Source organism: Musca domestica, unplaced genomic scaffold (assembly GCF_030504385.1).
Source record: "Musca domestica strain aabys unplaced genomic scaffold, Musca_domestica.polishedcontigs.V.1.1 2, whole genome shotgun sequence".
Lineage (NCBI taxonomy): Eukaryota > Metazoa > Arthropoda > Insecta > Diptera > Muscidae > Musca > Musca domestica.
This window is the reverse complement of record NW_026712249.1, coordinates 15,611,776-15,635,062: the sequence shown is the minus strand read 5'-3', so window position 1 is coordinate 15,635,062 and position 23,287 is coordinate 15,611,776. Positions and strand designations below refer to the sequence as shown.

Here is a 23,287-nt window from a genome sequence, read left to right as displayed (position 1 = left end):
TCAATTTTAACTTTTCTCAATGGACAATAATTTTTTCTGAATAATTTATATCAAATTCTCCAGACTTTTTAAAAATGTTTTTCAAAGGATTTTCAGAATTTAGACAGATGGCCACAAAATTGAAAAAAAACTTCAAATTTAAAAAAAATTAGTTTTTGAAAATTTTTGATGAAGATAAAGAAAAAAAAATTTAAATTATTTCTGAAACCTTTGAATTTTTCTCAATGGACTATGTTTTTTTTCGAATGACTTATATAAAATACTCCACACCTTTTAACAATTTATTCAAAGGATTTTCAAAATTTAGACAGACGGCCAGAAAATTAAAAAAAATGTTAAAAATTTTTTTGACAATTTTAGATGAATATTAAGAAAGCTATATTTAAAAAAATCTTGGATTTTTAAAGGATTTTTAAGAGACCTTCTTCCTAAGGACCTTGAAACCAAACACAATTTTTTTTAAAAAAAATTGGCCTTACATACATAGTTTTTAAATGGACTTGCAGAACTATGGAGCACATATATTTTTCAAAGGATCTTCAGACCAACATTCTGGAAATGCAATTTTTTCCAATGGATGTTGAGATGAAAATTTATCCTTTTCCAATGGGCCAGAAAAACCTGATCTAGTATTTTTAGCAGATTTGATGGGCTCTGATTTTTTTTTTTTTTTTGAATAACGAAATGAAAAGGTCGCAGTCGATAATTTGCGATTTATGACGGATTTTTTCAAAACACTTTCACGGTCTAATCCCGCAAATTCTATAGCTACATAAATCTGAATCTTTGAAAAGGATTTTTAAGGATAATTTTTAATAGTTTTCTCATAAGTCTTTCAAAATATGTAATTTTTTTTTTTAAAAATTATTTTTTTAAAAAATCCAGATTTTTTTTAAAATAATAATTTTTCAAAAGACCCACAGAACAAAAAAAAAATTATAAACGATCGTTTTTTAAAGGGCCAAACCAAAAATCGTGTTTTTTCTTTCTAAGCTTTTTTAATTACTTTTTTTCCAAAGGTTCTTTAGACTAAAATTTCGGAATTTTAAGTTTTTTTCAAATGGCTTCAAATTAAAAGCCTAAGCCCTTTTTAACATTTTTTTTTTCAAATGGTAAAATCCAGCAAACCCCATGGCCATATAAATCAGGATTTTTTAAAAAGATATTTTGAAAAAAAAAAAACTGGATTCAAAATCCCTGATTTTCCAAAGATTTTTTTAAAGACATTTTGAAAATTATTTTTGGAAAATCGATATTTCAAGACCAGGTTCGTAGCAACAGTGCTGCTCTTTTTAAGAGTCCGATTTTTCAAAGGACCTTTAAAACAAAATCCTAGATTTTTTTCAATGAACTCCTGTTTATTTTTTAAAAAGACTTCAAATCAAAAACTGAAGATCTATCTAACGATTTTCAATTTGAATTTTTTGGACTTTCAAACCATATAAATCAGAATTTTTTAAAAGGATATTTTGAAAAAAAAACTGGAGTCAAAATCCCTGATTTTCCAAGATTTTTTAAGGGACATTTTTATAATTATTTTTGGAAAATCGATATTTCAAGACCATTAAAACCTGGTTCGTAACAAAAATCCTGCTCTTTTCAGGAGTCCTATTTTTCAAAGAACCTTTAAAACAAAATCTTAGAATTTTATTTTGTTTTTCAATGGACTCCTGTTTTTTTTTTTTTTTTTTTCAAAAGACTTCAAATCAAAAACTGGAGATCTTTCTAACGAAATTTTTTCGTACTTTCAAACCGATGATATTGGATGTATTGTGTATAGGACTCATAGAATTTTGGACCTTTAGAACCAAATTTCTATTTTTTAAAATCCTTTCAAAGGAATTTAGAGCGATAATTAGATTTCTAAGTATTCCTCTAATAGTATTTTTTTCAAAGGACCTTGATTTAAAATTTTATTTTTTTTTTCAAAGGTCATTCAAATAAAAAATGTCTAAGCTTTTTTTTTTTTTTTTTTTTTTTTAAAAAAAAATCTTGTTGGAAAATTCGAGTAAAAAGGAAAGGATGGAAAAGCTTCATCAGAGATCTTAATAACAGAAGAGATAAAATCCAATTCAAATCCCTGATGATGACTATCGAAGATAGTCGAAATATCGGAAAAATAAATTAAAATATAAAAAAAAAAAATTCGTCTCTTTTTTTTAAATTCTGACCTCGAGCCAAACGAAAAACTAGAAGAAAAACTCCCGAATTTTAGCTATTTTTTCATACATTTTTTGAAAGTCTTTCTGATTAAAAGTGTTCGAATTTTCCATTCAGACCCTCAATTTTTGTGGCCTTCTGTATCTTGAATCTCTTTAATTTTCCAGATACCCAAATCGCTTTTTTAGATTTTTCAAGGAAATTCTGTATACAAATTTCAATGTTTTTTTTTAAGAATTTTTCAAAGGACATTCTGATCTCGATTTTTTTTGTGGCCTACTGTTTGTTAAATCTCATTGATTTCCGAAATGCCCAAATCGTTCTCATTCTCTCTCACTCTCTCTCTCTCTCTCTCTCTCTCTTTTGTTTTTTCATTTTTATATATTTTACTTAAATGAACTAAATTTAAATTCGTTGAATACTAAATATTAATAAGTATTTTTTTGTTTGTATTTCGCTTTGATTTTTTTTAATAAAATTTATTATTTTTTTTATTTTATAAAAAATCTCCTTACGAAATTTCAATCACTCACTTCTTTTGGCCCTGAAACGTCGTATAAAACTGTTGAGCAAACGATTACTTAAACGCTGAGAAAACTGCGACGAGAACGACGACGAATATTGGGGAGTCTTACTAGATTTTCGATGCGGACAATTGGTGTTGAAGGATTCTCAGACGGCTGCAAAGAATTATTTAAAAAAAATAAAAACATGTATCAATAATTTATTTTTTATAAAAAAATTATTTATGTATTAATATTTTTAATATGGGGGAATTAAATAAAAACAATATTTGAAGCATTTTGCTGGGATATTAAGCCATTCTAAAGCAAGCATGAGTGGAGGGAAATTTTTTATTCAGTCCAGAAAATGAAGAAGGATTTTGGTATTATTTTCAACAAAAAATAATCTTAAACAAAATTTTAAAATTAGGCCATAGTTGTTGCTATAACCAATTCCAACGGTTAGATCTGATTAAAGACATTATCCATTTTTTTTTTTCAAAATTATTTAAAAATATATGATTCAAATTTTAAATTATTAAAAAATGTTAAAATAGAAGTTGAAATCTGCTTTACGACTTTTGTAAATTTTGAATGCCAATTTAAAACCGATTTGATTTTTTTGCGGAAAAATTTAAGTTTATGTCCTGATTATATGGCAAAGTTGATTTGTTTTAAATATAAAATCTCTGAAATTTTTTTCCTGGTTTTCACATCCAATTCAATTTGTTTTCATCAATCCCTATATACCTGGCAAGAGTTAAGACCCATTTTAATGATTTAAATAATATCCGTTTAAATTAAAATAATTAATTTTGATTCTATTGGAACATTTTACTCCATTTCATGGACGGAATATCAAGAAAAAATTATAAAAAAAAAAACATATAAAAATTAAAAAAATAAATGAAAAGATATAATTAAAAAAAGAGAAAAATTTTAAAAATTAAAATAAAACACAAAAGCAAAATGAAACAAGCTAAATTTATGAATTTGTTTTTTTTTTATAAAATTTTATTTTTTATAATTAAAATTATATAAGCTTTTTATGTAAATTAAATTATAAAAATATTAACATTTAATAAAAACAAAAAAAATCATTTTTAAAAAATAAAAGAGAAGAGGCTACGTATTTATATAAGAGGAAGTGTAAAAATAAGCAATGAACTGAATATCAGGAAAAAATAATAAAAATTGAAAAAAAACGAAAAAATTTTAAAAAATTAAAATGAAACACAGAAGCAAAATGAAACAAGCTGAATTTATGAATTTGTTTTTTAATAACATTTTATTTTTAATTAAAATTACATAAGCTTTTTTTCTTGTGAATTAAATTATAAAAATATTAACATTATTTAAAAAAGAACAATTTTCATTTTCAAACAATAAATTGAATATCAGGAAAAAATAATATAAATATAAAGAATATATCAAAAAAAAAGAAAAAATTTAAAAAATTAAAATGAAACATAAAAGCAAAATGAAACAAGCTGAATTTATGAATTTGTTGTTTTTTATAAAATTTTATTTTTTATAATTAAAATTACATAAGCTTTTTTTTCTTGTAAATTAAATTATAAAAATATTAACATTAAATAAAAATAAACAATTTTTATTTTAAATAATGAAAAAGAAGAGGCCTGGTATTTATATAAGAGGAAGCTAAAAATAATACCAGAATATGTTACTTAAAAAAAAATAAAAAATTGCAAACTTAAGATTCTATTAAAAAAATATGTTTTTTTTTTGTAAATTTTCAAATTTCAAACACAAAACCAAGCTATTTATATTCATAAATAAAAAACAATTGCATGTGAAATAGAAAAAAACTTGACTGTCATTCAAACCCTCTTTCAATAACTTAAAAATACAAAAAAAAATAATTAAATTAAAAAATAAATAAATAAAAATTAATTAAAAATAAAAAAAATAATTGAAAAACCAAAAAATAATAGAAATTGAAATGAAACACAAAGGCAAAATGAAACGAGCTGAATTTATGAATTTGTTTTTTATAAAATTTTATTTTAATTTAAAATTACATAAGCATTTTTTTGGAAATTAAATTATAAAAATATTAACATTAAAAAACTAACTAAACAATTTTTATTTTAAAAAAATAAAAGAGAAGAGGCTACGTATTTATATAAGAGGAAGTGTAAAAATAAACAATAAACTGAATATCAGGAAAAATATAATAAAAATTAAAAATAAAAAAAATATTAAAAAACGAAAAAATTTTAAAAAATAAAATGAAGCACAAAAGCAAAATTAAACAAGCTGAATTTATGAATTTGTTCTTTATAAAATTTTATTTTAAATTAAAATTACATACGCATTTTTTTGTAAATTAAGATATAAAAATATTATCATTAAAAAACGAACTAAACAATTTTCATTTTAAATAATAAAAGAGAAGAGGCTGGGTATTTATATAAGAGGAAGTAAAAAAATAAGCAATAAACTGAATATCAGGAAAAAAAAAATGAAAAAAATTGTTAAAAATTAAAACAAAACACAAAAGCAAAATGAAACAAGATGAATTTATAAATTTGTTTTTTATAAAATTTTATTTTAAATTAAAATTACATAAGCATTTTTTTGTAAAGTAAGTTATAAAAATATTATCAATAAAAAACTAACTAAACAATTTTCATTTTAAATAATCAAAAGAGAAGTATTTATATAAGAAAAAGCCAAAAAATAAGCAATAATAATAACAGAATATTTTACTTTAAAAAAATTGCAAAAACTAAAATTATAAAAAAAAGTTTTTTTTTTGTAAATTTTCAAATTTTTAGCACAAAACCAAGCTATTTTTATTTCTAAATAAAACATAAAATCATGACTGTCATTCAATGACTTAAATATAAAGTAAAAAATTATTAAAAAAAAATACAAACTTAAAAAAATAATTAAGAAAAAAATAAAAACTAACAACACACATATCAAGATCTTTAATAAAAATTAAAAAATATAGATATTTTCCTAATAAAACCTAATAATAATAATTTTAATTATTTTTTTAAATTTTTATTTGAATATATTTGCATTATATTTTTTTATTGTTTTATATTTGCAGTTTATTTATTTTATTTATTTATTTATTTATTTATTTATTTTTTTTTTTTTGTATAAAACGTTTTAATTTTGAATAGTAAGCTATACTCATTTATTTTTCATATAAAATATTAAGTAATGGAATTATTAGTTGCAAAATTGGTAATGTTTTCTTCATAAAAAAATAAAAAACGTGTTTTTAAAATATAATAATATAAATTTTTAACTATAACAACAAAAATAATTGTAATCATAATTTTTATAGTTATTATAATTATAATTAAAATTATAATAACTAGATTTAAAAATAATTATTATAATTACATAATTAATTTTATAAATAACAATAATAATTTTATAATATTTAAATATTTGATGATTAAAATTTATTATAATTATTTAAATTTCGTATAAATATAATTATAATTATATTATAAAAATTATAAATACTACCATTATAATTATAATTATGATATATAAAAATAATAATTATAATAAATTCTAGTTAATAATAACAACAATGATAATTATATATAATTATATAAGTATAAGTATATAAATTATATATAATAATAATAATAATTTTATAATATTTAAATATTTTATGATTAAAATTTATTATAATTTATTATAATTATTTAAATTTCGTATAAATATAATTATAATTATATTATAAAAATTATAAATACTACCATTATAATTATTATAATTATATATAAAAATAATAATTATAATAAATTCTAGTTAATTATAACAACAATGATAATTATATATAATTATACTTATAATTATAATTATATTGTCACCGAAACAAATTGGAAATTCTATCATCCTAAGGACAAAAATATTGAATTTTTTAATGAATTGTCAAGATTTTTTTAACCTTCCATATATAACTTCAACCGATTTTGGGTTAATTTTGCAGCAAATGGCCAATATAAGTCCAAATGACCTGAATTTTGGCACATCCGACCAAATTCAGTCTCAACGCAAGTACATCAAATATGAAAATCGGTTCAGAATAGCTCGAACTCCAATACATATACAATTGAGGTACATCGATCCATGTTTTGGTACAGTCCCCATATAAAAGTACCTTTCGATATTCAGTGTTTTGTTAATTTCTTCACGGATTTGTATAAAAATCGGCATTTGTAGGTTATAATGGGTTCTAGCTTATGTGGCGAAATATTGTGTGTATAGGTCAACGTTTTGGTATAACCCCCATATAACGGTCGCTCCCGATATTCGATGTTTTGATGATTTTTGCCACATTTTTTCACGGATTTGTCTAAAAATCGGTATTTGTAGGTTATAAAGACTCTAGCTTGTGTGGCGAAATATTGTATGTATAGGTCAACGTTTTGGTATAACCCCCATGTAACGGTCCCTCCCGATATTCGGTGTTTTGATGATTTTTTGTTTATTGGTTTTCGATTGCCGAATTGTGTTGTACAAAAATACAATTTTTCCTTTTGATTTGTTCTTCAAATAATCTTAAAGCCAATAAATTTAAAAAAAAAATCAGAATTTTAGTATGGATTATTGAAAAGGACGTTAAAAAATCAACATTTTCACACAGAAATTAACTCAACACAAATATTTACCTGGTTCTTAATAGGCTCATGACAATTTATTTATATAAATATAATTATTATATAAATATATCATTAATTAATACATTTTTTTAAAAAAAGAGCCAACAGATAGTTGCCAGATATGAAGGGGCGATTTTTAACCTAAAATTTTCGAAATATACAAAACTTAAAAAAATTAAAATATTATATAAAAATATTTTTTAATTTTTTATTCTAGTTATATTTTTGTCTTAAAATATATATTTTTATTGTCTATTATGATTCATAAAAAAATAAAGTATTATTAAGTTTATTTTTGTTTTTTTTAATTGGCTCTCTTCGAGGAGTTTTGGCAATTGCTTAAAACTTATAAAATTTAATGGAATAAAAAAGTTTTTTTTTAATGTAAAAATAAAATTTAGTGCCTGAAAATAAAGGTAAAGGATTTGATGTTAGAAAACAAGGAAAATAAAAAAAAATATATTGCATAAACAAAATAAAAAATGCATTTTTTAAATATATTATAAATAAAAAAATAAAGAATTTTTTTTTTACATAACAATGAGGAAGAAATGTTACAAACAAATTTAATTAAAATTAATTAAAACAAAGAAGGATTTTCGTTAAATAAAAATGACATTTACAATTTTGAATTAGTTTTTTTTTTTTTTTTTTTGTTAAGCTCATCACAAATTGTTGTTTTTGTTTAGTAATTTATTTATAAAATTAAAGTAAATATACAAATAGAACGTATTTTTTAGTACATTTTTAGTAAACAAATAAATTAGTAAACATAAATAGGGGTTTCAGGGATTAGTGTTAATAGTAAGGTAGTAAACAAAAGCTGAGTTCCTGAACTTGTTTTAAAATTTATTTTTGGAAACAATCTCGTGAGAACTTAAAAATTAAGGGAGGAGTGTAGTTTCTATATATATTTTCTGCACAACTGAATATGTACTCTCCTAAGAACATTCCCCCTGATTCTACTTGTCGACGTCAACACTGTCGTCACTTTTCCGATGGTATCACTTGTTGTCGTCGTCGACATTTATTTGGTATTCCGTAACGGAATTATATTTATTAAATTGATTCCAATTTTTATTTATTTATTTATTTTTTTTTTTTTTTTTGAGGATTTTCAATTGTTTTTTATACCCTCCACCATACTATTAATTAATTTTGTCATTCCGTTTGTAACTCCTCGAAATACTCATGTCAGACCCAACAAAGTATATATATTCTTGATCAGCGTAAAATTCTAAGACGATTTAGCCATGTCCGTCTGTCTGTCTGTCTGTTGTAATCACGCTATCTTTCGAACAAATTGAGATAGAAGGCTAAAATTTTGCACACATGTATATTTTGCCAGTAGGCAGGTTAAGTTCGTTAAGTTTAGCAACATTATTCACCGGAATTGTGTCAAATTTGGCATTTGAAGTTCGTAATGGATACTACAGCGTAAGACAGAAAATTATCTGTGCAGGTTCACGTCTTCGTGTAGCCCCCATATAACGGTGCCCCCCGATATTCGGTATTTTGATGATTTTAGCGACATTGTTTACCGGAATTGTTCCAAATTTGGTATTTGAAGTTCGTAATAGATACTGCAGCACAAAACAGAAAATGGGTCATGTAGGTCCACGTCTTCATATAGCCCCCACATACCGTACCCCCCGATATTCGGTATTTTGATGATTTTAGCGACACTTTTTACCGGGATTGTTTCAAATTTCGCATGTGAAGTTCATAATGGATACTTCAGCCCATGCCAGAAAATTGTCTGTGCAGGTCCACGTCTACGTCCCCCATATAACGGTACCCCCCATATTCGGAATTTTGATGATTTTAGCTACATTATAAACAGAAATTTCTTCAAGTTTCGCATTTAAATATTGTAATAACTTATGACAAAAGTTGCCTATGCAGGTCCACGTCGTCGTATAAGCATTCGGTATTTTTAAGATTTTAACAGAATTTTTAACGGATTTTATTTTTTTTTTTTTTGGAAACTGCCAAATTTGTACCAAATGGTGGAGGGTATTAAAAGTTCGGCCCGACCGAACTTACAGCTTTTTTACTTGTTTTTAATTTATTTTGTTAAAAAAAAACTCTAAACAAATATAAGTCGATATCAAAATATCGAACGACACAATCAGAGTCTATTAAAGTCTACGTCGAAGTCACATTTCGGGCAGAATACAAAAACACAAATGCCGTCGACTTGTGTCGACGTCGACAAATAGAATACGATTGATTGTCTATCCACTATTTAACTAGTTGAATGGTGAAATCTATTGGCAAAAGTACGGGAACACAGCTAATATAAACATTATTTAGTTAAAAAAGTATAAATTCGGAATTGATTCCTCGAATTAATGATTTTGAATGTATCGGGAAATGCTATGCTAGAGTAGGATAAAACTCCTGTATAAAATTAAATTGTTTTGAAATTTAAAAATACACTAAATGATTATTTAAATTGTTGACCCTCTATGGAGTAGATTCCGAAGGAATGGGCCAATATTGTCCATTGACCTAAATATATATGATATATGTATTACGACGTGCCATATTTGGACTATATTGGTTACTTCCCTCACTTTATGTGAGATATGTGCAAATTTTTGGAAAATGCGGAAATATGCGTGATGTAACAGATATAGCGGACTAAAGTATTCAATTTTCATACTTCATTTAATGCAGATACAAATATTAGTATACGCAAATTTACAAGAAAATCGAACATTTATATCAAATTTAATCTGAAATCATAAATTCAATATTTATCTTAGGTTTCCGGTCGAGAGAAATATTTAGATAAAGCAAGTTGTAAAGAATCGCAGACTTGTTTCGCAAGTTATGACAGATACAGGAATTGGAAATTGTGACCCTTTGTGAGTGAGGTACCAGAACAAATGGTCTTGTGTTGATGGAAATTTTGAGATATACCAAGTCCAAATGGAATCGGATGTTATTTTGGCGTTTTATGAGCTTCTGAATATTCCAAATTTTGACCCTTTGTGTGGGAGGTACCAGAAGGAGTGGATCCATATATCCCATCTTCGCAGCTCATCTTGTGTTAGTACAAATAATGGGATGTGTGAAATATGAAGGGAACTGGGTGTTTATTTCCGATTTTAAGATAGTTTTGGTTATTCAAAACGTTGACCCTTTGTGGGGGAGGTACCAGAAGGAATGGTCCGAATTCTAACATATTTGTAACAGATCTTGTGTTGATAAAAATATTGAGATGTAATAAGTCTGAATGAAATCGGATGTTAATTTCGCGTTTTTAGAGCTTCATGGGTATTCAAAATTTTGACCTTTGGGTGTACCAGAAGGAAGAAGGACCGATATATTCCATTTTCATACCAGACGTTGGGTTAATAAAAATATTGCGATGTGTGTAATTTGAAGATTGTGTCGATTCTCATATCACTTTTTTAAGAGTTATAATTATTTAAAATTTTGACCGTTTGTGGGGAGGTACTTGATGGAGTGGAGTTACCAGAAGGAGTGGGCAATTATATTTCTACGAGTATATAGCAAGTTTGGACCAACTCGAATATTGTCTTCGAGAGTTATTGTCCGCACCAGCCAGCCAGAATGAAAAACCAACGAACGGACACCCCTAGATCGACTCCAAATGTCCTGAAACGAATTTGGTCCAAAGATACCTATTGAAATTTGAGATAATCGATCAAAATTTAGATATATCTTCAACTGATTTCGGGTTAATTGTGTACCAAATGACCAACATCAGTCCAAATGACCTGATTCGATTTTGGCACATCCGACCGAATTCGGTTCAGATATAGCAATAGCTCCCATGTATACGTTTCATCTGATAGCAAGGATATTTGGTACCAGATATCATATACAGCTCAAAAATAACTTTTTGTATATAGCTCCCATATATATCTTTATCCGATATCAGGTTTATTGTGCACCCCTTGGCCAATATCAGCCCAAATGAACTGATTCTTGGTCATTCCGACTAAATTCAGCCCAGAAGCAAGTACTTCAAACTTTAGTGGAAATCGGTTCAGATATAGCTATAGCTCCCATATATGTGTTTCATCCGATTTGGTGTTTTAAGTCCCTCACATGCATAATATGCAGTCTACAACAATGAAATTTGATACCGTACAACGGATACAGCTCAGAAATACCTCTGCCAAATTTTATCGGGATCGGATCAGATTTGGATATAGCTCCCATACATATCTTTGTCCGATATCAGGTTTATTGCGCCCCAAATGGCTAATATCAGCCCAAATGAACTGATTCTTGGCCATTCCGACTAAATTCAGCCCAGAAGGAAGGACTTTAAACTTTGGTGGAAATCGGTTCAGATATAGTTATAGCTCCCATATACATATATGTTTTATCCGATTTGCTGTTTTAAGTCCCTCACATGCGTAATATACACTCCACAACAATGAAAATTGATATCGGACATCTGATATAGCTCGAAAATACCTCTGCCAAAATTTTATTGAGATAGGTTCAGATTTTAATATAGCTTCGACATACATCTTCATCCGGTCTTACGGTCATTGTCCACCATATATGTAATATCAGCCCAAATTGAATAGATTTTTTCATATTCAACCGAATTTTTCACAATTGGTGGAGACTCGGTCAGGTATATCTATTGCTCCAATAATTAGTTTTTTTTATATAATCCCAAATTGTGACTTCCCTAAAGCCATGATACACATTCACATAAGGTTGGCAGTTAGTATGATCTTCTTCACATAAATTCCCAACACAAGCTCTTTTTGTTACGGGAGCTCTACTAAATACGCATGGTGGTGTAGGGCATCATATAGATGGCTCGGGCGACTTTTGACCTTCCGTAATGCTTTGAAACGGGTTTCCGTACACATCTTTTTTTTCTTCTCCATTACCAACCTGCTTGTAAATATATAGCCCACACATGGCGGTACCTCTCAATATTCAGTATTTTTATCATTTTTTATTTTTCATCGGAATCGTTTCAAATTTTGTATCTGAAGCTCGCGATAGATAATAATTTTTGAATATCCAATATTAAACCTTTTTTTAAAAAAACCTCAACGTCGCATAATCCCATTTTATGAAATTTATGACCTCCCAAATCACAATATTGGCGTAAAATGGAGATACTTTAATTTTGAAATTAACCCTGTGGCGCTTACAATGAACGTGAAAAAAGCAAGCATTTATTCCAAAAATAAATTGCATATAACTTATGAACATGTGCATGTTTATGCAAAGATAAAAACTATAATTTTCAAAATCTTCTGGGATGAATAAAAAATGTCGCTGTCTGCTGAAAATGTTTCAATCTTTAAAACAGTTGATGTACCCTGTATTTATTTCTTGACTAGACGTCTTAGAAAGTGAGAGAGTGGAAAGAATAAAAAAAATAAAGCTATAAAGCTAAGAGAGTAAAAGAGTGAAAAACATTTAAGCACATGCTGTGTATGGTGTTAAGCCTCTTAATGCTGCTAAAATCGTTGCTTTAATTTGCTATAAGCTACATATATATGTAGGACCTGCTTTCTCAAAAGAATGTCTCCAGAAATATTTTTTGCATGGATTTGGTTGGGGTCATCGGACGATGTCTATGGGCGGTCGAGGTAACGTTATGGGAAACACTTCTCCTGTAACTGTAAAGTTCATTAAATTAAGGGGTTATTTGGGTAAAAAAACAAATTGGGTATCAAAAAATTAAAAGAAGAGAGAAAGAAAATAAAGCAAACAATACAAATAATGATTGCGGACGGGACATGAGTTAAAAATCAAAAAAGGATTGAAAAATTGATTTGTATACATTCGAAAGGACCAGCTCTCAAAACTAATTTCTATAATTTACACTGAACCAAAACCCATATTCACACTTCTTAATCGATACCATCTAAAGGGACAAAGGACAAGAGAGAATAATATGATATTCACCCAAATGACATGACAAGGCGGGTCGAGGTTTTCAAATTCCAAGTACTATGTTTATCCACTTAACCACCGAATTAAATGATTTGTAAAGATTTAGACGAATTAAAGGAAATAAATCTAAAGGTGATAATACCGAAACCCCCTTATAAATGTCTTAGTAAATATGTCAAATGACAAATACGAAAATGTTTAACCCATGAAAAAAAAAAATAATTAAGCCCTACCTTTTAAATTATTGTATCCACTGTCACAAAATGTAAAAAATCCATCAACTCCGGTGAATAATGACGCTAAAATCGTCAAAATACCGAATAATGGTAGATGCCGTTGTATGGGGCTATATGAATACGTGGGCCTGCACACGCAATTTTTTGTCATAAGCTTAAGTACCTATTGTGAAGTTTTTATGCCAAATTCAAAACAATTCCGTTCTATAATGTCTCTAAAAACATAAAAATACCGAATATTGGGAGGTACCGTTATATGGGGGATATACGAAGACGAGGACCTGCATACGAAAGTTTTAGGCATAGGCTGTAGTACCCATTACAAACCTCCAATACGATTTGAGACAATTCGGCCTAATGGTGTCGCTAAAATGATCAAATTACCCAATATCCGGAGGTACCGTTATATGGGGGCTATACGAAAACGTGGACCGACATGACCCATTCAAGAATCTAACATGCATACTAGCAAAATACACATGTGTGCAAAATTTTAGCCTTCTATCTCAATTCGTTCGAAAGGTAGCGTGATTACAATAGACAGACATTGCTAAATCGATTAAATCGAGAACTTTATGCTGATCCAAAATATATATACTTTATAGAGTTTATTATGAATATTTCGAGGAGTTACAAACGGAATGACAAAGCTAATATACCCTCCATAGAATGGTGGAGGTTATGAAAAGGAAAAGAGAGAATTTCTGCCCGAAATTGTTATTCATGACTGGACTGATAACAAGACCTTGAGTTGAATTGGAGTAGGAGTCGGAAAGCAAATCGAGAGGTAGTCTATATCCAATATTGAACCTATAATGAAGTTTGTTTTGTAGCGAGAGAAGTTATTCACCAGTATTTAAAAATGTCTCAACGCAACACGCTAGTTTGGAAATTGGCTGGAATCAGGTATATAGGTATATAGGTACTATTATATAGAGACGAGGGCGATAAAGCTCCCCTTTAAGGCCAAACATATAAAAGTACTACAAATGTCTATAGCAAATTTGATTTATTTTAAATATTGTGACTCTATCTTGACTTCCGATAGATGGATGGTGTCTCCCACGAATAATAGGAGGTAGTAAAAATATAATGAAAACTTTTATATAGTAGATAAACTAACATAATATTAACCCCCCTATATCTCACACCAACAACTAATTTCAGAATTCCGTCTCGGCCTTGGGCCAAATTCCTTAATTCGAAATCGAAAAAAAAAAATCGATAAATTTTGAATATCTAACTTTTCATAGATATTCATATGAAAACACTATAAATGTGTTTCGAAAGGTGACCCTATTCGACATCTGGTTTTGAAACCTCAAACAAGGCAACCCTTTCCTTATTAATATGGGACAAATCATAAATATCGATCTATACAAGAAAAATCGTAAGCCTCTTATTCTATGTCGGACAGCTTATTATATATTTGAACAATGGATTCGGGTCCTGATGTGGTAAGTTTTTAATAACAATTGGTCTGTTCCAGTACCTGCAAGAATCTACTAGTTTTGCCATTTTCTTCGATATCATAAAGGGAAAATCGGTTATCGTAGTAAAAACTTTTACAATCTTGCAGTTCTGGAACAGACCAAATTTAAAAAGTATCAGTCGCCGACAAATGTAAACCCCCAACCAATGTTCGATTATTTAAATATATTTTGACTTCTGTAATGATTATTCAAATGTTTGACCCTCTATGGAGTAGGTTTCGAAGGAATGGGCCCATATTGTCCATTTCGAATCGGACCTAACTAAATATGATATAAATATTGTAACGTGCCAGGTTAGGACTATATTGGTACTTCCTTCACTTTATATGAAATATGCGTGAGGTAGGTGGTATCGCCTTCAAAACAGATCTTGTGTTAGCAAAAATGTTTGTATGTATATTTATAAAAAATCTTGTGTTGATGGAAATATTGAAATATACCAAATCTGAATGGAATCGGATGCTAACTTCGCGTTTTATGAGCTTCATGGATATTTAAAATTTTGACCCTTTGTGGGGGAGGTACCAAAAGGAGTGGCAGATCTTGTATAAAAGAAATAATGAGATATGTGAAATATGAAAAGAACCGGATACTTATTTCGGATTTTATAATCGTTCTGGTTATTCAAAACATTGAAACTTTGTGGGGGAGGTACCTGAAGGAATGGTCCGATCTCTACCATATTTATAACAGATCTTGTATTTATGGAAATATTGAGATGTGCCAAGTCTGAATGAAATCGGATATTAATTTCGAGTTTTATGAGCTTCATGAATATTCAAATTTTGACCATCTTCACCCCAGGCTATGAGTTATTAAAAATATTATGATGTGTGTAATTTGAAGACACTTACATCACATTTTATAAATATTATAATTATTCAAAATTTTGACCGTTTGTGGGGGAGATACTTGATGGAGTGGAGCAATAATGTCCATTTTCGCACATGACCTAGCACGGATGCAAATATTAGGATTTGCAAATTTGGAGCAAAATCGGATTATCCTTTCACTTTCTGTGCAGTAAATTATTTTCTTTTAAAATGTTGTCATTTTCTGTGGGAGGTGCCAGAAGGAGTGGACCTATATTGTCCACCTTCGAACTCGATCTAATTTTAACAATAATTTACGATGTACCAAGTTTGAATCAAATCGGATACTCCCTTTGAGAATTATCGTACGCACCAGCCAGCCAGACAGACAGAGAGATGGACGGACGAACATCGCTAGATCGACTCTAAATGTCCTGAAACGGATTTGGTCCAAAGAGACCTGGGGTCTTAAAACGTTTAGCCCGTATGAAATGATATATAGAGGGTATATATCATTTCATACGGGCTAAACGTTTTAATACCCTAGGTCTCTTTGGACCATATGCCTGAGAGTATAATTACGAACTTTTTACAGTTAAATTTTTAACATTTCCTCATATATTTTCACAGAAAATGGAGACATAAAAGAGGTATTTCTGAAAGGTGACCAAAATTTTATCAAGGCACCCTGTTTAATGATTAATTAGGAAATAAAGTGTTGGTCTCTTATTCTATATCTGATAGCTTATTATATAGTATGTGAACAATTTATCCGAAACCTGACCTTTGTCATACATATATTTTTTTGAGAATTTAAGGTTTTAAGAAATGAATAAGTATGTTCCTCATTATTTTCTAATCACAAACTTATATTCTTTAGCAACTTTTTATGTTAATTATCTAATGTTTAACTAATACCTAATTTGAAAAAACCGAAAAATTGAACTATATCGACTTCTTCAAATGTTAAAAAATACATTTTCAAACGAATCTGGATTGCAATGTTTCGCATTCAGTAGTTGTTAAAAAAAAACAATTAAACAAACTTAAAAAAAATAATCGGAAAGTTCGGAAGAAAAACATGCACAACAACAAGGCGAAAAAAAAAATAAACAAAAAAATTAAAAAATCCCATTCTTTTCTTTGCAAAAATGAAAAACAAACAAAAAATGTTTTTTTTTTTTTTTTTGTTAAAAATAAATGTTCTTTTATATGTATAAAATATATATATATTAACTAAAGAAATAAAAATAAAAACAGAAATATTACAAAACAGCAGCGTTAGGTTTTAGTGGTAGAAAGATCATCGTTTGTTTTTTTCATCTTTTTCTTTTCTTTGTTTAATTTAAATTATTTTGTTTTAAAAATTAAGTATTAACATTAAAATTAAATAATAAAATAAAATTAAGAGAGAAAAATATTACAGCAAAATGTGGAAATAAAAATAAATGGAATTTAGGCGAAATTAAAAATACAAATTAATTAATAAAAAAAAAGAAACACACACACACGTATACAATTATAATAATAATAGTAAATAGTAATATTTATATTTATAGTTTTAATAAAAAAAATTAATTAAAAAATAAAATAGAATCACTGTTTTAATGATGAATTTGCTGGCAGCGTAGCTGATCTTTGTACATTAACTGCATATGGCTTGTAATTGGAACGTGTTGATTGGCTGGATGTATGGATGGTGATGGTCGATCGATCGGGCGGTCATATGGTCGTTTGGATTGAGTTTTGTTTCGTTCAGGACCCGAGTAAGAGGATGGTGTTATGATGTGTTTTTATTATTTAAATATTATGTTTGATGACATTGATATGATGAATAGGAGGAGAAGAGAGTTGATTTTTTTTCGGGGGCATTTTGTAAGTTGGGCGCAAGAGCGTTCGTTATAGGGTAGTTTCATTACAATACACACACACACACATTATGGGAGTATAGGTGATGTTTAGCAGCAACAGAAATAGAAAAAAATTAATGGAAAAAAATACAATATTAAAATAACAAGAAAATGAAATTACCAATTATATAATGTAGTTGTTTTTGTATTTTTAGATTTGTTTTTTTAAATTTATAAAACCCATGAAATAAACGCAACACACATACATACATATAAAAGCATCATGATATGTTTTTGTTTTTTTTGTGTATAGAATAAAGAAAAAAATATAAGAGACACAGAAATATGATTATTTTGAAAATAGTTTTGAGTATTTACTTTGATGTGATGTGAACTAAGAGAATTAAACCACAGATATCGGAAACAATTTCATTACCTAGAAATATACTCGAAGGAGGGGATCGAAATATTCCATTGTTATACATGATCTAAGCTTGATTCAATATTTAGGCAAAATCGAGGATAACAAAAAAAAAATTGAAAGTGACCAAATGCAGCAAAAAAAAGCACCACACTGCTCAAATTGGAAACATGGTCAAATCTGTTGTTCTCAAAATCCCCAAAAATGTCCGATATATCCCATCTTCTCAGCAGATATTGTGTTAGTAGAAGCAATGGAATGTGTGAAATATGAAGAGAACTGGATGCTTTTTTCGGATTTCATAATAGTTTTGGTTATTTAAAACTTCGACCCTTTGTGGGAGAGGTACCAGAAAAAATGGTCCGACCTTCACCATCTGTTTAACAGATCTTGTGTTAATGGTAATATTGAGATGTCTGAGTCTGAGTCTGAATGGAATCGGATGTTAATTCTGCGCTTTATCAGCTTCATGGTTTTTAAAAATGTGGGGGAGGTACCAGAAGGATTAGACCGATATATCCCAATTTCACAACAGACCTTTGGTTAATAAAAATATTGTGATGTGTATAATTTGAAGAGAACCGGCTGCTTATTTCAGATTTTTTAATCGTTTTGGTTATTCAAAACTTTGACCCTTTGTGGGAGAGGTACCAGAAGGAATGGTCCGATCTTTATAACAGATCTTGCGTCGTTAGAAATATTCAGATGTGCAAAGTCTGAATGGTATTGGATGTTAATTTCGCTTTTTATGAGCTTCGTGGATATTCAAAATTTTGTGGGGGAGGTACCAGAAGGAGGACACCGATATATTCGATCTTCACACAAGACCTGTGTTGGAAGAAATAATGGGACGTGTGAAATATGAAGGGAACCGGTTGCTTATTTCAGATTTTACAAACGTTTTGGTTATTCAAAACTTTGACCATTTGTGGGGGAGGTACCAGATGAAATGGCCCGATCTTTACGATATTTATAACAGATCTTATGTTGTTACAAATATTGAAATGTACCAAGTCTGAATGGAATCGGATGTGAATTTCGCTTATAGGGAGCTTCGTGGATATTCAAAATTTTGACTCATTCTGGGGGAGGTACCAGAAAGAGTATACCGATGTATTCCATCTTCAGAGCATAGCTTGTGTTAGTAGCAATAATAGGATGTTTGAAATATGAAGGGAACCGGAAGCTTATTTCGAATTTTGTAAACGTTTTGGTTATTCAAAACTTTGACCCTTTGTTGGGGAGGTACCAGAAGAAATGGTCCGATCTCTACCATCTTTAAAACAGGTGTTGTGTTGATAAAAATATTGAGATGTACCAAGTCTGAATGGAATTTGATGTTAATTTCACGTATTATGAGCTTCATGGATATTCAAAATTTGGACCCTTTGTGGGGGAGGTACGAGAAAGAGTGGACTGATATATTCCATCTTCACACCAGACCATAGGTAAATAAAAATATTGTGATGTGTATAATTTGGTTGCTTATTTCGGATTTTATAATGGTTTTGGTTATTCAAAATTTGACCCTTTGTGGGGAGGTACCAGTTGCAATGGTCCAATCTCTACCATTTTCATATCAGAACTTGTGTTAATGGAAACATTTAAATGTGCCATGTCTAAATATAATCGGGTGTTCATTTCGCATTTTATGAGCTTCACGGATATTCGAAATTTTTATCCTTTGTAGGAGAGGTACAAGAAGGAGTGGACCGATATATTCCATCTTCACACCAGACCTTGGATTAATAAAAATATTGTGATCTGTATAATTGGGAAACAATCGGACTCTTACGTCACATTTTATAAGAGTTGTAATTATTCAAAATTTTAACCCTTTGTGGGGTAGGTACTTGATGGAGTGGACCGACATTGTCCATTTTCGCACCTAACGTAGCACTAATGGAAATATTAGAATTTACAAAGTTGGAGCAACAACGGATTATCCTTTCTCTTTCTGTGCAGTAAATTATTTTCTTTCTGAAAATGTTGACATTTTGTGGGGGAGGTACCAGGAGGAGTGGACCGATATACCCCATCCTCCCATCAGATCTTGTAGAAATACTGAAATGTGCGAAAGCTGAAGATATTCGGACACATACTTCAAATTTTATAAATGTTATAATTATTAAAAATTTTGACCCTATGTTGGGAAGGTTTCAGAACGAGTGGTCCGATATCTACCATCTTCATACCAGATCTTGGTTTAGTATAAGTTTTTGGATGTGAGAAATTTGAAAAGATTGAGAGGCTCATTTCGCGTTTTATGAGCTTAATGGATATTCAAAATTTTGACCCTATGGGGGGGAGGAACCGAAAGCAGTGGACCGATATATTCCATTCTCACACCAGATCTTTTCTTAACAAAAATATTGGGATGTGTGAAATTTGAAGACAATTGGACTCTTATTTCCCAATTTATAAAGGTTCATAATTATTCGAAAATTTGATCCTTTTTGGGGGAGGTACTTGATGTGGTGGACAGATATTGTCGATTCTCGCACCTGACATAGCACTAACAAAAAATATTAGGATTTGCAAACGTTACACCTAATTGGATGATTCATTCTTGTTCTATGCGGTCAATTATTTTCAATAGTTAATAAAAACAATTATTTGAGCTTGAGGTCAAGCTCAAGCTCAAATAATTGTTTTTATTAACTATCGAAAAAGGTCGAAAAACCAGAGAAAATGTCAATTATTTTCATTGAAAATGCTGACATTTTGTGGGGGAGGTAACAGAAGGAGTGGACCGATTTTGTCCATCTCCGAATTCGATCAAATCGGATACTCCCTTCGAGTGTTATCGTGCGCACCAGCCAGCCAGATAGACGGACGGACCGACGGACATCGCTAGATCGACTCCAAATGTCCTGAAACGGATTTGGTCCAAAGAGACCTAGGGTTTAAAACAATTATTTCGATGAGGCATGTTTTGACCGTATCAAATGATATATACCCTCTCTAGCCATATGACTGAAGGTATGAAAACGATTATTAAGTATGTTCGAAAAGATCCACCAATCCTCATAAATTCCCTTAGTTTTTGTCTGGGAATATTCTCCCCAGGAGTTGTTATAAAAGACCTCCCCAATGGGAGAGGAACCAAGGTTAGGTTAGGTTAAAGAACGTGCGGTTACCATGTGACAACCGCTCCACTCGGAGACCTATAGGTCCATTGTGTTCATCCTAGAAGAATGTTAAGTTATAGAATGTGATCTTCGGCTGAGGAGTTTGCCGTGTCGTCTTTAGCCACTTGAATCTTCTGGATAATTGAAGGATTACTATAGGGTCGGTGTTAGAAAAAGAAGACAGATCATGTGACAATAGTTCTCCCACTAGTCTGTGTCTCACATTAAAGAGTGCTAGGAAGTGGCAGGGCAAGTGTTCCACTGTTTCGATTTCTTCTTCATCTTGACAAATCCTACAGTAGTCAATGTCGTCGCTGTCCCATTTCGAGGTCATAGCCCTCACCTTACAATGCCCTGTGATGATACCCACCACAAGTTTTAGATCAGGTTTCGACAATGACAGCAGCGACCTTGTTCCCTTCCCTGAGAGCCAGATTCTTTTGGAGATGGTGCATCCCATTTCGTCCAGCAATTTTTGTTGGATTCTCTTAGAGTAATGTCTATGAATGACCTGTAAGAAATGGCACAGTGGTGGTTTAACCGAGTTGTCTACTTCAAATGTAGTTGATTCGGATCCTAGCCTAGCTAAGTCGTCTGCAGTCTCGTTACCTGGAATGTTATAATGGCCAGGAACCCAACAGAGCTTGATGGACAACCCAGAGTTTTCCAAGGCTTTCCTGCAGTTCAAAACAGCCCTAGACTTCATAGTAAAGGAATTTAAGGCCTTCAGTGCCGCTTGACTATCGACATATATAGTCACCGGACCGCTGACCTCAGTGTTCCTCGTGACCAGCAGGTCTGTGGCCTTTTTTATTGCAAAGATTTCCGCCTGAAATACGCTACAGTTGTTTCCAAGCTTGTACGATTCACGAACATTAAGGGTATCACAGAAGGACACCAGCTCCCGTACCACACTCCATCTTTGAACCGTCGGTATAAACAGCTATGCCGCGGAAAGGTGGGTTGTTGTGGGCCCAGGCGTCTCTATCAGGTATGTGTATGTCAGGTCGGTAGAAGCTCAACCGAGGTGAAATATAGTCACTTGCATTGGCTATTACTCCTACATTCCTTATACGTCTTAGAATCGCAGAATGTCCAAAGGGTTGACTGCACCATTCGTTTAGTTCTCTAAGTCGAAGAGCACTCCTGAATGCCTGTTCCTCCACATGGACTTAAGTCCAGTTGAGTATCCTGTGCTGCTTGAGGCGTGCTCCTGAAGGCACCCATTATTAGTAGGGATGCGGCCCTTTGAACTTTGTTAATGTGTCAATGAGAGGAACCAAAGAATATAACAATTTCTTCGGCTTGTCTTCTAAATTTTACAAACGAACTTCTAAAAACAATAAATAGGTTAAGCCTTACTAATTGCAAACAAAAAATAGCAACGGTATCACAAAAAAAAGCCAACACTGCCCATATATATATAAACATCCTTAAAATAGTCTCCTACACACATACATACGTGAAAAATATTCTATCAATAGACGATTTATGGGCTACCCTTTAATCGATATGACATTACAAACGGCCGTATCTATATAAAATATTTTTGGACGGTAATTTATTTATAAAATTTCTGTGAGAGATATTCTATCAAGAGTTGATTTTTGTGAGGGTAAGTAACGATATATTTCGGGTTTCAAAAATGTGGTTTAATTCTCCTTTCTTCACAGAAAAAATAAATAAAATTAAAAAGCCAAAAAAAATAGAAATTCCCATTGAATTATTTACAAAACACAGACAATTGTTATTAAACAAAAACAAAATTAGAACCCCACATAAAAATTACGAAATTTCCAAAAAAAAAAAAAAAAAAACGAACATTCAACTTACCTTGGTGATATTTTACTACCATCTGAATTATTGCTATTATTATTTGATGAGGAATTTGCCTTATATCCACATTTTTGGATACGTTTAGAGAGACGTGATACCCAGAGATTTTGTTCGTCGGGCGTTGAGGCCAATAGGAGCATTTCTCTGGCACTATGAGGATCATGGTGTAGCTTGCATGGAGCCAAAGGATCATTGTTGTCGACATGTTCCTTGTGGATTTTGTTGCGGCATCTGCAATTCCAAGAAAAATAATATTCGTCCAATAAAAAAATGG

General features: G+C 30.1%; 1 protein-coding gene across 3 annotated transcripts in view; it reads right to left on the bottom strand.

The window, feature by feature from the left end:
• Nucleotides 1-2,674: 2,674 nt before the first annotated feature.
• Nucleotides 2,675-23,287, bottom strand: part of LOC101901648 (rho-associated protein kinase 1) — an 81,629-nt gene continuing 61,016 nt past the window's right edge. For 2 of the 3 annotated variants that reach the window (XM_059121865.1, XM_059121864.1), the window contains exons 10-11: nt 23,011-23,244; nt 17,025-17,459 (exon numbers count right to left, since the gene is read on the bottom strand). In XM_059121865.1, coding sequence (XP_058977848.1) covers nt 17,372-17,459; nt 23,011-23,244 — 322 coding nt within the window. In that variant the 3' untranslated portion in view covers nt 17,025-17,371. Of the gene's footprint in view, nt 2,841-17,024; nt 17,460-23,010; nt 23,245-23,287 lie in introns of those variants that run through there. The other variant, XM_059121866.1, reaches the window with a different exon arrangement.